General features: G+C 49.4%; 1 protein-coding gene across 1 annotated transcript in view; it reads left to right on the forward strand.

Annotated features, from left to right (window-relative positions):
• The first annotated feature begins 1323 nt into the window (after positions 1 to 1323).
• LOC143781304 (uncharacterized) overlaps positions 1324 to 12106 on the forward strand; it is a 41999-nt gene continuing 31216 nt past the window's right edge. The window contains exon 1 of the mRNA XM_077267846.1: positions 1324 to 1409. Coding sequence (XP_077123961.1) covers positions 1361 to 1409 — 49 coding nt within the window. The 5' untranslated portion in view covers positions 1324 to 1360. The remainder of the gene's footprint in view (positions 1410 to 12106) is intronic.

Genomic DNA, 12106 nt, shown 5'->3' on the forward strand with positions numbered 1-12106 from the left:
TCATTCCAGGCCCGGATTTTCCATGTGGCTGAAGGCCACAGATCCCAGTTAAAATCCCTGCAGTAAAGGGTTTAGGTGTGTCAGGTCCAGTGTCGGGCTGAGTGTCAGTCTGGTGTGTGCTAGAGGGCAGAGCAGTCGGCTCTGCAGTGTCATCTATGTGAACCAAAACAGACCAGCGGAGCTAAGCAGCCAAGGCAGCTCAGGGGCCTGGCACCCACAGCATACACAGCGGTGCAGTCGCCCACGGCAACTGGTATCAGAGGTGATCTGTCCTATGCATGAAGGAGGACTAGCGAGTTTATTGGCTGCAAACTTGAGGGCATGGTTCCTGGCTGCAATGCGGAGGATACTGGGTACTTTGTAGTGTTTGAATTGGACATTAATGTTGTGAAGTAACCGAATTAAAGAGACTTTGGCTATGTGCACAGGTTTTTTCACCTTTTTTTTGCAATAAAAATGCTATAAAAACTCATAAAAAACGCATGCATTATGCATCCTATCATTTAGAATACATTCTGCATGTCTTGTGCACATGATGCGTTTTTTTTCCGCAAAAAAAATGCATCGCGGTAAAAAAAGCAGCATGTTCATTAATTTTGCGGATTTTCTGCGTTTTTCCCGCTATTCTATGCATTTGGCAAAAAAACAAAAATGAAAAACAACCATATCCCTCACCTGTGAGGAAAAAACAAAAGCAAGAAAAAAATCCTTGGTCTTTGAAGTGTTAAATAGGCCCTGGCCTATTCTCACATCAGATCTAGATCTGAAGGATCCACTGACCACAGGATCCTCTTCTGGTTATCACACAGCAATATCCACGTCTGACCTCCCGGCGTGGAGTCACATTACATGGAAGGAAACCCGGACGCAGTCACCAGATCCTGGTTTCTTTGATCCTGAGTAAAAACTTTCTAGATGCTTTTGGCACGGGGTCCTCAGCTATGAATAAATTGACAACTTTTAAACGTTTAAATTATATTTATTAAAAGGGCATGTCCATACACTGACCCTGTGAACTGATTGGACTGTGCCGAGACACCCCCTCACCTGGTAACACCCAGCTGTCAATATATTCACACATTATCAGTAGGAATAACAGAGGAACGGTACAGCGCCGAGATATAAAGCGAGATGCTCCAGAATCATATAATGGAGACTATGAGGATCTACTAGAGCCGTCGTGTCCGGAGAGCTGATGGCGCCTCTTTACTGATCTTCTCTGGTCATCTAGAACTTCCCACGTGACTTTTCCTTAGGTCTTTTTATTGTGTTACTTTTCCTTCTGTTTGTGATTTTTCCATTATTTCTTTCACAGATCTGATATCTGGGTGGAAAACTTGAAAATAATACTATAGCCATAATGGAGATAGAAAAGCATGATGAGCGGTGCACAGAGGACGATCCTACAGGTAACCACCCCGGTGAGGAGCCACCATTAAAAAAAGCAGACAAGAGTCACATTCTCCGAACCAGACAGTTCTGGGACAGAGGTTTTATGCTTTGTGTTTTCTCAGCTATTGATTCCCCCCGTTCAGATAATACAGATGATATCTGGAGATAATGTGATGGCGCTATATGTGATCGCACCGCTGTGCATCTGTAATATGGGTGTAAGATACAGCGGGAACATGGAGGTGGAATAGGAACAGGGTCCGGGCTTTACCTTAGAGAGGCGTAGCTAATTGAGTTCCTGGTTTTCACTAGAGCTCCTGATGGTGGAGTCATGCTTGAGCTGCTGATAGCGGCCGGGTACCACTCCAGGGCAGTCCCTGTACTGCAGCTGCTAACCCCAAGGGTCACACACATAGACACTGACAAGGTCTCTGGCTCTGCTCAGACTACACCGGTTCTGGACACTCGGGAAGAATGACACTGACAAGGAGTCACTGACAGGGCTGAATTTGGAGACTGGTATAGCTGTCCAGACTCATGGATCTCAGGAATAGGTTTAGACCCTGGACACACATGGACTAGGGAGTAGGTTCTGGCACTGGTCACACAGGGACTAGGGAAGCAGGTTCAGGAACTGGTCACACACAGACCGGGGGAGAAGGTTCAGGAACTGGCCACACATGGACCAGGGAAACAGGTTCAGGCGCTGGCAACACACAGACACGAGAAGCAGGTTCCTGCAATGGCTGAACTAGGACCAGAGGGTTTGGTTCAGTCACTGCCACACACAGACTAGTGGAGCATGTTAAGGAAGTAAAAGCAGAAGGACCAAGGGAGCAGGTTGAGGCACTGGACGCACAAGGACCAGGGGTTCAGGCACTGGCCTCAGTAGGTTGATGGGAAGCCGCTTCACGCTCTTGCTGCACAAGGACCAGGGGTTTGAGTTCAGGCATTGACCACACACATACCAGGAGAGCAGGTTGAGGAACTGGCTGCACAAGGACCAAGGGAGCAGGTTCAGGCACTGGCTCCACAAGAACCAGGGTTTTTGGGTTCAGGCACTGGCCAAACATGAACTAGGGAAAACATGTTTAGGAACTAGCAACACATGGACCAGGGAAGCAGGTTCGGCCACTGGGCCACACAAAGACCAGGGGTTTGGGTTCAGCACTTAGCCACACAAGGACCAGGGGACATAACATGTGTCCACGTCTCGGTCGTTAAGTGGACAATCCCAGTAAGTGCATTGGTAAGAGCATGGGTGATATTCGTGGACATGTGCTGGTAGAAGGAGGAGATGCCACACCAGGAGAAATAGTGGCAGCTGGGGACCGAGTATCAAGGGAAAGCTGCCGCCATGAGTCTGTGGAAATCCTTTTTGTCTACAAACTTAAAAGGCAACATTTCCATGGCAACCAGCCTGCAAATGTGCACTTTTAGCATTTGGGCCCATAGGTGGGTGGCTGAGAATTTTTCTTTTTCGTTTCAAGGCCTGGGGTAGGGACAGCTGAATGCTGTGCTTGGACATGGAATTTGTAACACCTGATAATGGTGCCTCAGAATGTGCAATAACAGGCGTAGGGTGGGAGGCATCTGCAACAGTGTCATGGACATGGGATTGGCCATCACCTAGCACAGGGGAAGAGGCAGTGGTGTCACCCATTGGCACCAGTTGTAAACCCAATCGTTCGTCCCACTGGGTCAGGTGCTTAGATGACATGTGCCTAATCATGCTGGTGGTGCTTAGGCTCTTAGTGGTCAGGCCCTTGCTGATCTTGGCATTACACAGGTTGTAAATTACCACTGTTTTGTTATGGAACTCTCTTTTAAAAAGTACCAGACTGGAGATCATCTAACTCTTTGCAGGAGACGTTCACAAGTGTCGGCGGAATAATTTCCTGCCTTCTCCCCCTGGTCACCCTACTACCTGTTCCTGCCTGTTTCTGTACTGCCGATCTGTCCCCTTCAGTTCTGCTGGCCTTGCCCTGCATGCCAGCTTCCCAGGTAGGGTCAGTGCCTTTGTCATCCACCACCTCGTCTTCCACCGCCGGCGCGCTGCCCTGGTCCTCCTGAATTGGTAACTTGGCAACAACCTGAATTATCGACAACTGTGTCTTATCATCATCTACCTCCTTAGACAAAATTTGCCATTCCCCACCATCATGGTCTTGTGGCCTTGGCTGCTCTAAGTTTTTTGCATCACTAAACAGCATGTCCTCCTGTCCCTCTTGGATCATGCAGGGTGAGAAGAAACAATCAATACTTGATGATGTAAAGAGCTCCTCGGAGTGTCCTAGTGTGAGATTACAGGTCTCCAGGGACTCGACATGGTGGGAGGAAGGAGGATCAGGGTGAGGATTAAGGCTACGTTCACATTTACGTTGCGTCGGGCGCAGCCGCAGCGACGCATGCGTCATGCGCCCCTATATTTAACATGGGGGCGCATGGACATGCGTTGTGTTGCGTTTTGTGACGCATACTTTTTTTTGGCGCAAGCGTCGGCGCAGAGGACGCAGCATGTTGCTTTTTTTTGTGCTAAAAAAATGAACGCATGCGTCACAAAATGCTGCGTTTTGCGTGCGTTGTGCGTTGCGTTGCCGATGCGTCGCCGACGCAACACACAACAACGCAAATGTGAACATAGCCTAAGTGATCCAGTCTCTTGGGTGGTGAGACTGGACTATGAGGAAGACTGGGTGGTGCTGACAAACATGTTGGAAGCATTATCTGCTACCCATCCGACCACCTGCTCACCTTGGTGTGGCTACAGAAGTGGTGCCCCATGCCTCCCTGCAAAATGGGACAGGATGCTATGTGTCGTGGGTGGGCGTGTTGCTTGTGCTTCAGCAACAGGCGCAGTTGCACCTTATCCACGTCCTCGCCGCCTGCATGCACCATCATCAGCACTTCCTGTCCCTTACCACATGCCTAATTACTAAGTTTCTGGAAATCAAGTTTCCTTGATTAATTGAAGCTACGTTTTTTTAATAAAATAAAATTTGGTTACCTGTACCAGGCCAAGCGTTTTTGTTTTATTTCAAGCCACCATAACTTCACACAAAGTATATTTAAACGGCATGGATGACAGTAGTCATTTTTTAGAATAAAAATTGTGAACTGTAGCAGGTCAAGCGGTTTCTAAAAATGTTAAACCACCACAATTTTACACAAAAGCTCATTAAACTATATAGAAGACAATACAGTCAATATACAGGTGACAGTTCACACCTCTGTACATGTCACACTCCGCTGACAATCTGGACATCTGTTGGGCAGGGGGCATCAGTAGTGGGACAGTATTGTTCAGTGTGGAATAAATGGTGTAAGGTGGCTTCTGTGTAATGACTGTATTGGGCTCACCTGTTGAGGTGGAATCCTTAAAGGGAACCTGTCACCACGTTTTTGGAAGATGGGATAAAAATAGCGTTAAATAGGGGCAGAGGTGGGCGTTACATTAGTGTGTGTGTTATGCGTTTATTACCCACCTAAGTTGCCGAAATAACTTTGCAAAGTCTCCGTTTTCGCCTGTCAATCAGGCTGGTCAGGTCGCATGGGCGTTGTCTTCCCCCAGATTTGGCGTAGTTTTCCGTTGGTGGCGTAGTGGTGTGCGCATGCCCAAAGTCCGGAATCCTCTTCCAGGGGATTTAAAATAGCGCGGTGTTCGTTATTGCATTGGTGATCGGTGGGCGCGGCCATCTTCCTTTGGCCGCGCGTGCGCAGAAGCGGCGCTCTGCTGGCCGCGGCTTCAGGAAAATGGCCGCCGCGATATCCATCTGCGCACGCGCGGCATCCCGCGGCCATTTTCCTGAAGCCGCGGCCAGCAGAGCGCCGCTTCTGCGCACGCGCGGCCAAAGGAAGATGGCCGCGCCCACCGATCACCAATGCAATAACGAACACCGCGCTATTTTAAATCCCCTGGAAGAGGATTCCGGACTTTGGGCATGCGCACACCACTACGCCACCAACGGAAAACTACGCCAAATCTGGGTGAAGACACCACGCCCATGTGACCTGACCAGCCTGATTGACAGGCGAAAACGGAGACTTTGCAAAGTTATTTCGGCAACTTAGGTGGGTAATAAACGCATAACACACACACTAATGTAACGCCCACCTCTGCCCCTATTTAACGCTATTTTTATCCCATCTTCCAAAAACGTGGTGACAGGTTCCCTTTAAGCTATACAGTGGATATAAAAAATCTTCACACCCCTATTAAAATGGCAGGAAAAAAATCTTACCAAGAAAGTGACTGGGCCAATCCAGAACTTCAATCTTCTTCTGGTGAAGCCATTCTTATGGTGATTTGGAGGTCGCTTAGGGTCCTTGTTGTGCTGAAAGGTGAAATTCCTCTACGTCTTCAGCTTTTTAGCCCAGGCCTGAAGGTTTTGATGTAAACTTAACTGATATTTGGCATTGATCCTAATTCCCTCCTATACACGTACAAAAAATAAAAGACTTGATGCTCTCACATTTGTAGCGAAACATAGCACTGACTACCAGGCTATTACATCTATCTGTAATAAAAATTTATCAATATTGTATCAAGATGAAACATTGGCTAACATACTGTCTTCAGGAGCCAGACATTCTGATCATTAGGAGATACGTTATCTCTAGTGATGAGCGAACACTAAAATGTTCGGGTGCTCGTTGTTCGAGTCGAACATCTCCCGATGTTCGAGTGTTCGTTTCGAATAACGAACCCCATTGTAGTCAATGGGAGACTCGAACATTTTTCAGCGGGACCAAAGCTCTGCACAGGGAAGGTCGCCTAAAAACCTGGGAAGCTCAGAAAATGATGGAAACAACACTGGAATGGACAGGAAACAGCAGGGGCAGCATGCATAGTTGCCTCTGAGGCTGCCCAAATGCACCATTACGCCAAATTATGGCCAACAGCTTTGTGGTGACAGAGTGACCCACTTTGATGAGGTAGCAGGTGAAACACACCGAAATTGAGCCTGACACAGCATGGCAGCTATGGGCACGGCATGCGGAGGCAGCATCAGGCCGGAGAGCGGCACAGTGACGGACCCTTGAGGAGGCGGCAGCAGCATCATTCCTTACACATTGAGGCCACAGAGTGGCACAATTACATAGTTTGGAGGTAGCGAAGACCCAGCATGTGGAGGCGTCAGCACGGAGAGTGGCACGGTGACGGACCCTTGAGGAGGCGGCAGCAGCATCATTCCTTTCACATTGAGGCCACAGAGTGGCACATTTACATAGTTTGGAGGTAGCGAAGACCCAGCATGTGGAGGCGTCAGCACGGAGAGTGGCACGGTGACGGACCCTTGAGGAGGCGGCAGCAGCATCATTCCTTACACATTGAGGCCACAGAGTGGCACAATTACATAGTTTGGAGGTAGCGAAGACCCAGCATGTGGAGGCGTCAGCAGCGTCAGCACGGAGAGTGGCACGGTGACATGACAGACTTCAGTTTGAGCTGCTTTAACACGGTGGCGAGTGGAAATCTGTAGAAATCCATGCTTTATTCATCTTGATAAGCGTCAGCCTGTCAGCGCTGTCAGTTGATAGGCGTGTACGCTTATCGGTGATGATGCCACCAGCTGCACTGAAGACCCGCTCTGACAACACGCTAGCGGCAGGGCAAGCCAGCACCTCCAAGGCGTACAGTGCCAGTTCTGGCCACGTGTCCAGCTTTGAAACCCAGTAGTTGTATGGAGCAGAGTGATCATGCAGGACGTTGGTATGGTCACCTAGGTAGTCCTTCACCATCTTTCTGTAAATCTCGCCTCTACTCTGTCTAGACTGTGGATTGGTGGCATACTCTTGCATGGGTGACATAAAACTGGCAAAGGCCTTGGAGATTGATCCTCTGCCAGCGCTTGACAAGCTGCCTGCTCCCCTCCTCTCCCTCGCTTGTTGGCCCTCAGAACCACGTCCTCTGCCGCTAGCGGTGTCAGATGGGAAGGCTATTTTCAGCTTGTGCACCAGGGCCAGTTGGTATTGATGCAGTCTCATACTCCTTTCCTCTATCCTTTCCTCTATAGGAATTAGAGTGGAAAAGTTGTGCTTGTACCGGGGGTCCAAGAGGGTGAACACCCAGTAATCGCTGGTGGAAAATATTTTTCTCACGCGAGGGTCACGGGAAAGGCAGCCTAACATGAAGTCAGCCATGTGCGCCAGAGTCCCAACACGTAAGAATTCCCCCTCCGCAACAGGCCGACTCTCCATTTCCTCCTCCTCCTCCTCCTCCAACTCCTCCTCCTCAGCCCAAACACGCTGAACTGAGAAGAGGGAATGGGTACCGTCTTCAGTCTCGCCCACAGTCTCCTCCTCTTCATCCTCATCTTCCTCCTCCCCCTCCTCAGTTACACTCTGAGAAACAGACTGGCTGGTGTTCTGGCTCTCAGTCAACTCTTCTTCCCCCATCTCCTGTGACAATCGATGCGCCTCAGACTTCATGCTGAGCAATGATTTTTTCAGCAGACAAAGCAAGCGGGATGGTGACGCTGATTATGGCGTCATCCCCGCTGACCATCAGTGTTGACTCGTCAAAGTGGCTTAACACCTTACATATATCAGACATCCACGTCCACTCCTCATTGTAGATTTGAGGAAGCTGACTAACTTGACTACCGGTTCTGGTGGAAGTGGTCATCTGACAGTCTACAATGGCTCTGCGCTGCTGGTAAACCCTGTTTAACATGTGTAGGGTGGAATTCCATCTCGTTGGCACGTCGCACAACAGTCGGTGAGCTGGCAGTTGTAAGCGCCGTTGCACTGCCCTCAGGGTGGCAGCATCAGTGGTGGATTTGCGGAAATGGGCACAGATGCGTCTCACCTTGGTGAGCAAATCTGACAGATTGGGGTAGGTCTTGAGGAACCGCTGAACCACCAGATTGAACACGTGGGCAAGGCATGGAACGTGTGTGAGTCTGCCCAGTTGCAGAGCCGCCACCAGATTACGCCCGTTGTCACACACGACCATGCCTGCTTTCAGGTTCAGCGGCGCCAGCCAAAGATCCGTCTGAGCCGTCATGCCCTGTAACAGCTCCTGGGCAGTGTGCCTCTTGTCACCTACGCTCAGCAGTTTTAGCACCGCCTGCTGGCGCTTGCCCACTGCGGTCCTGCTGCGACTGCAGCTGCCGACTGAAGGTGGCGTGTCCACGGATGGAAATTTACAAGTGGTGTTTGTGGAGGAGGAGGAGGAGGAGGAGGAAGGGGGGGGAGGGAGAAGTATAGTAATCCTGGGAAACAGTCACCGAGGTAGGCCCCGCAATCCTGGGTGTGGGCAACACATGAGCTGACCCCGGTTCAGACTCTGTCCCAGCCTCAATCAAATTAATCCAATGTGCCGTCAGGGAGATATAGTGTCCCTGCCCCCCAGCACTGGTCCACGTGTCCGTGGTTAAGTGGACCTTTTCTGTAACCGCGTTGGTCAGGGCACGGTTGATGTTCTGAGACACGTGCTGGTGTAGTGCTGGGACGGCACATCGAGAAAAATAGTGGCGGCTTGGGACGGAGTAGCGAGGGGCAGCCACCGCCATCAGGTTGCGGAATGCCTCCGTCTCCACCAGCCTGTAGGGCAGCATCTCCAAACTCAGGAGTTTGGAGACGTGGACATTTAAGGCCTGTGCATGTGGGTGGGTGGAGGCATATTTGCGCTTGCGCTCAAATGTTTCATGCAAAGACAGCTGAACACTGCGCTGGGACACATTGTTGGATTGTGGGGGGGATGGTGAAGGTGCAGGGGTGGTTGCATGGCGGGAGTCGCTGGTGCCGGGCTCCTGGGCTGGGGAGTTACTGGCAGAGCCAGCATGTGACACAGGGGAAGGAGCAGCGGTGCGACCAGAAGGAGGTGAACGGCCTTGATTCCAATGAGTTGGGTGTTTAGCACTCATATGCCTGCGCATGCTGGTAGTGCTTAGGTTGCTAGTGGTGGCTCCCCTACTGAGCTTGGTGTGGCACAGGTTGCACAACACAGTCCGTCGGTCCTCCTCACTTTCTTTAAAGAAGCTCCAGACTTTAGAACACCGAGGCCTCGACCAAACTGGTTCACTTGTTGAACCTCTGTCTGATGAAATTACTCTGGCCCTGCCTCTCCCTCTGGTCGCACGTCTACCTCTTGCAACGTTTTCTGATGTTACACTTGCCTCCCCCTCCGAAGCACTCTCTTGACTAGGCCTAACAACCCAGCTGGGGTCAGTCACCTCATCATCCACCGGCTCCTCCTCCTCCCATTCATCAGCCTGCTCCCCCCTGGGAATTACTGCACTGACAAGCACCTCACTGTCTGACACCCGTGTCTCATCCTCAGACACCTCTCCACAGACTATTTGTAAATCCCCACTTTCATCACCCACAGACTGGGAAAGCTCTCTATTTTGGGCATCGGGACAGACCCACTGGTCAGGTTGCTGCTCAGCAGTGCTTTGTGAATCTAGGAAGGGTTGGGAAAACAGTTCCTGGGAGTATGCAGGATTTGAATCACTAATTTCCAAGGAGGGGCCAGGCTGGGCGGGAGGAGGTTGAGCTGAAAGATCCTGAGGTCCACTCCCTTGGCTAGCGTTGGTGGACTGCGTGGAAGACTGGGCGGTGGATAAACTACTGGATGCATTATCCGCTATCCAGTTGATCACCTGTTCGCACTGCTGGGGATCCAATAGGGGTGTGCCACGTGACACTGTAAATTGGGACAGGAAGCTAGAAAAGGGTACTCTGCGGCGTTCCAGTGCTCCATCAGAAGCAGGTACTGTGTCACCCTGCCCAGGACTACGGCCTCTGCCTGCAACCTCACTTTGACGCCCACGACCACGTCCTCGTCCTCGTCCCTTACCCCTGGGGTTCACCATTGTAAAGGTTATGCTAGAAAAGCTAGTTATGAAGGTGAAATACACTCTATTTGTCCAAACAGAGGATATATTGCGTGTTGCAAAAAGGACTATTCGGTAAAGAGCGTATTTTATGCAACCAAACCTTGGTTTACAGCAAACTGATGTGTATCAGTAACAGATATAAAACTGTGTTTTATATTTGTGGTATTTCTTCAGATCAAATACCCCTTCTTTATGTAACTATTAGATATGGCGTGCACAAAACTGGCCACAGGCCTAGTCACTAAATACAGAGCGTATTTTTGAACCACAAAACTTGGGTACCAGTAACAGATATAAAACTGTGTTTATATTTGTGGTATTTCTTCACATCAAATACCCTTTATTTCTTTAACTATTAGATATGGCGTGCTATAAAAATGCAATTTTTATCTAATGCGGTTTTTTGGACACACAAAACCTTGGATTAGAATGTAGGGTATTCTATACTATATATATATACTATATATGTGGCAGAATTGCGTATTCTGTACACTGCGCTTATGTGTACGCTAAACAAATATTTTTGGGCCAGGTGTGGTATATCTGTATCACTCAAAAATGCATTTTTATATCTTATGCGGTTTTATTTTTAGGCCGCAAATATTTCCTTTTTTAATTTATTAATTATTGTTATTAATTAATATTATTATTATTAAATGAGGTGACAGCGTGTGCTGTACCACTCTACGGAGTCTGAGGCACTACAAGTCCCAGACAGCAGCACAAATGAGGTTACAGCGTGTGCTGGAGTCTGAGGCACTACAAGTCCCAGACAGCAGCACAAATGAGGTTACAGCGTGTGCTGGAGTCTGAGGCACTACAAGTCCCAGACAGCAGCACAAATGAGGTTACAGCGTGTGCTGGAGTCTGAGGCACTACAAGTCCCAGACAGCAGCACAAATGAGGTTACAGACAGCGTGTGCTGGAGGCTAAATGGAGTCTGAGGAACATCCAGCAGCCGATATTCTAATAGTGCGGCGTTCGCCCAAAATGGCGGACGCCGCACTATAAAGCCCAGCCTAATGCACACACGATCCCTGCCTAATGCCTAATGCCTATAAAGATTGACTTGGAGACTGAGATTGAGACTTGGCACTGAGACAGTGAGTGCGCAGCTAAGATGGCGGCCGCTGCACTCCTGGTCCCAGCTGCCACACAGCTAGCCAGCAAATACAAGAGAGGACTAGTAGTAGTAAACGTAGATTAGCCCTGACAAGGGCTGTTGATTTCTGCACCCTGCCTGCCTGATTAATTCTGGTCTTTGTCCCTGCTCTAGTCCCTATCAATTCCCAGTCCCCCCAGCACGTCTGTCCCTATGCTCTTTCACACTGCAAATGGCTGAAAGCGCCGAACATAATGAAAGCAGTCTATTGGCTGGTCAGGTCACCTGATCTGGCCAGCCACTCACTGCTCTCGTCTTGTACATGTCCCTACGTCATGCTAGTAGCTTAGAAGGCTCACCTAACATGATTGGCTCCTTGAAAAACCGCCAAAAATGAGAAAAACAAAAACGAGATTTCACTCGAGTACCGCGAGATGTTCGGCCGAATACCGAACACCTTCGAACGCCCTAATGTCCGATCGAACACCAGGTTCGAGTGAACACGTTCGCTCATCACTAGTTATCTCCAGGTTTATCCAGTTGTCCCTCTCCCGCTCACAAATCCTGGTTATCTTTCATAGGTAACTTTAGATGTGGCTCATCCAAATGTGCAATATGTAAACTTATGGTCAAAGCCCAGTCTTTTTCATCTTGCAACAAGAGGATGCAATATAGTATTGATTCCTTCCTCAACTGTAACACCACACAAGTGATTAATTTAGCTGAATGCAAATTATGTGCTAAACAATACGCGGGCTGCACCACA

This window comes from Ranitomeya variabilis, chromosome 6, assembly GCF_051348905.1.
Source record: "Ranitomeya variabilis isolate aRanVar5 chromosome 6, aRanVar5.hap1, whole genome shotgun sequence".
NCBI classification, from domain to species: domain Eukaryota; kingdom Metazoa; phylum Chordata; class Amphibia; order Anura; family Dendrobatidae; genus Ranitomeya; species Ranitomeya variabilis.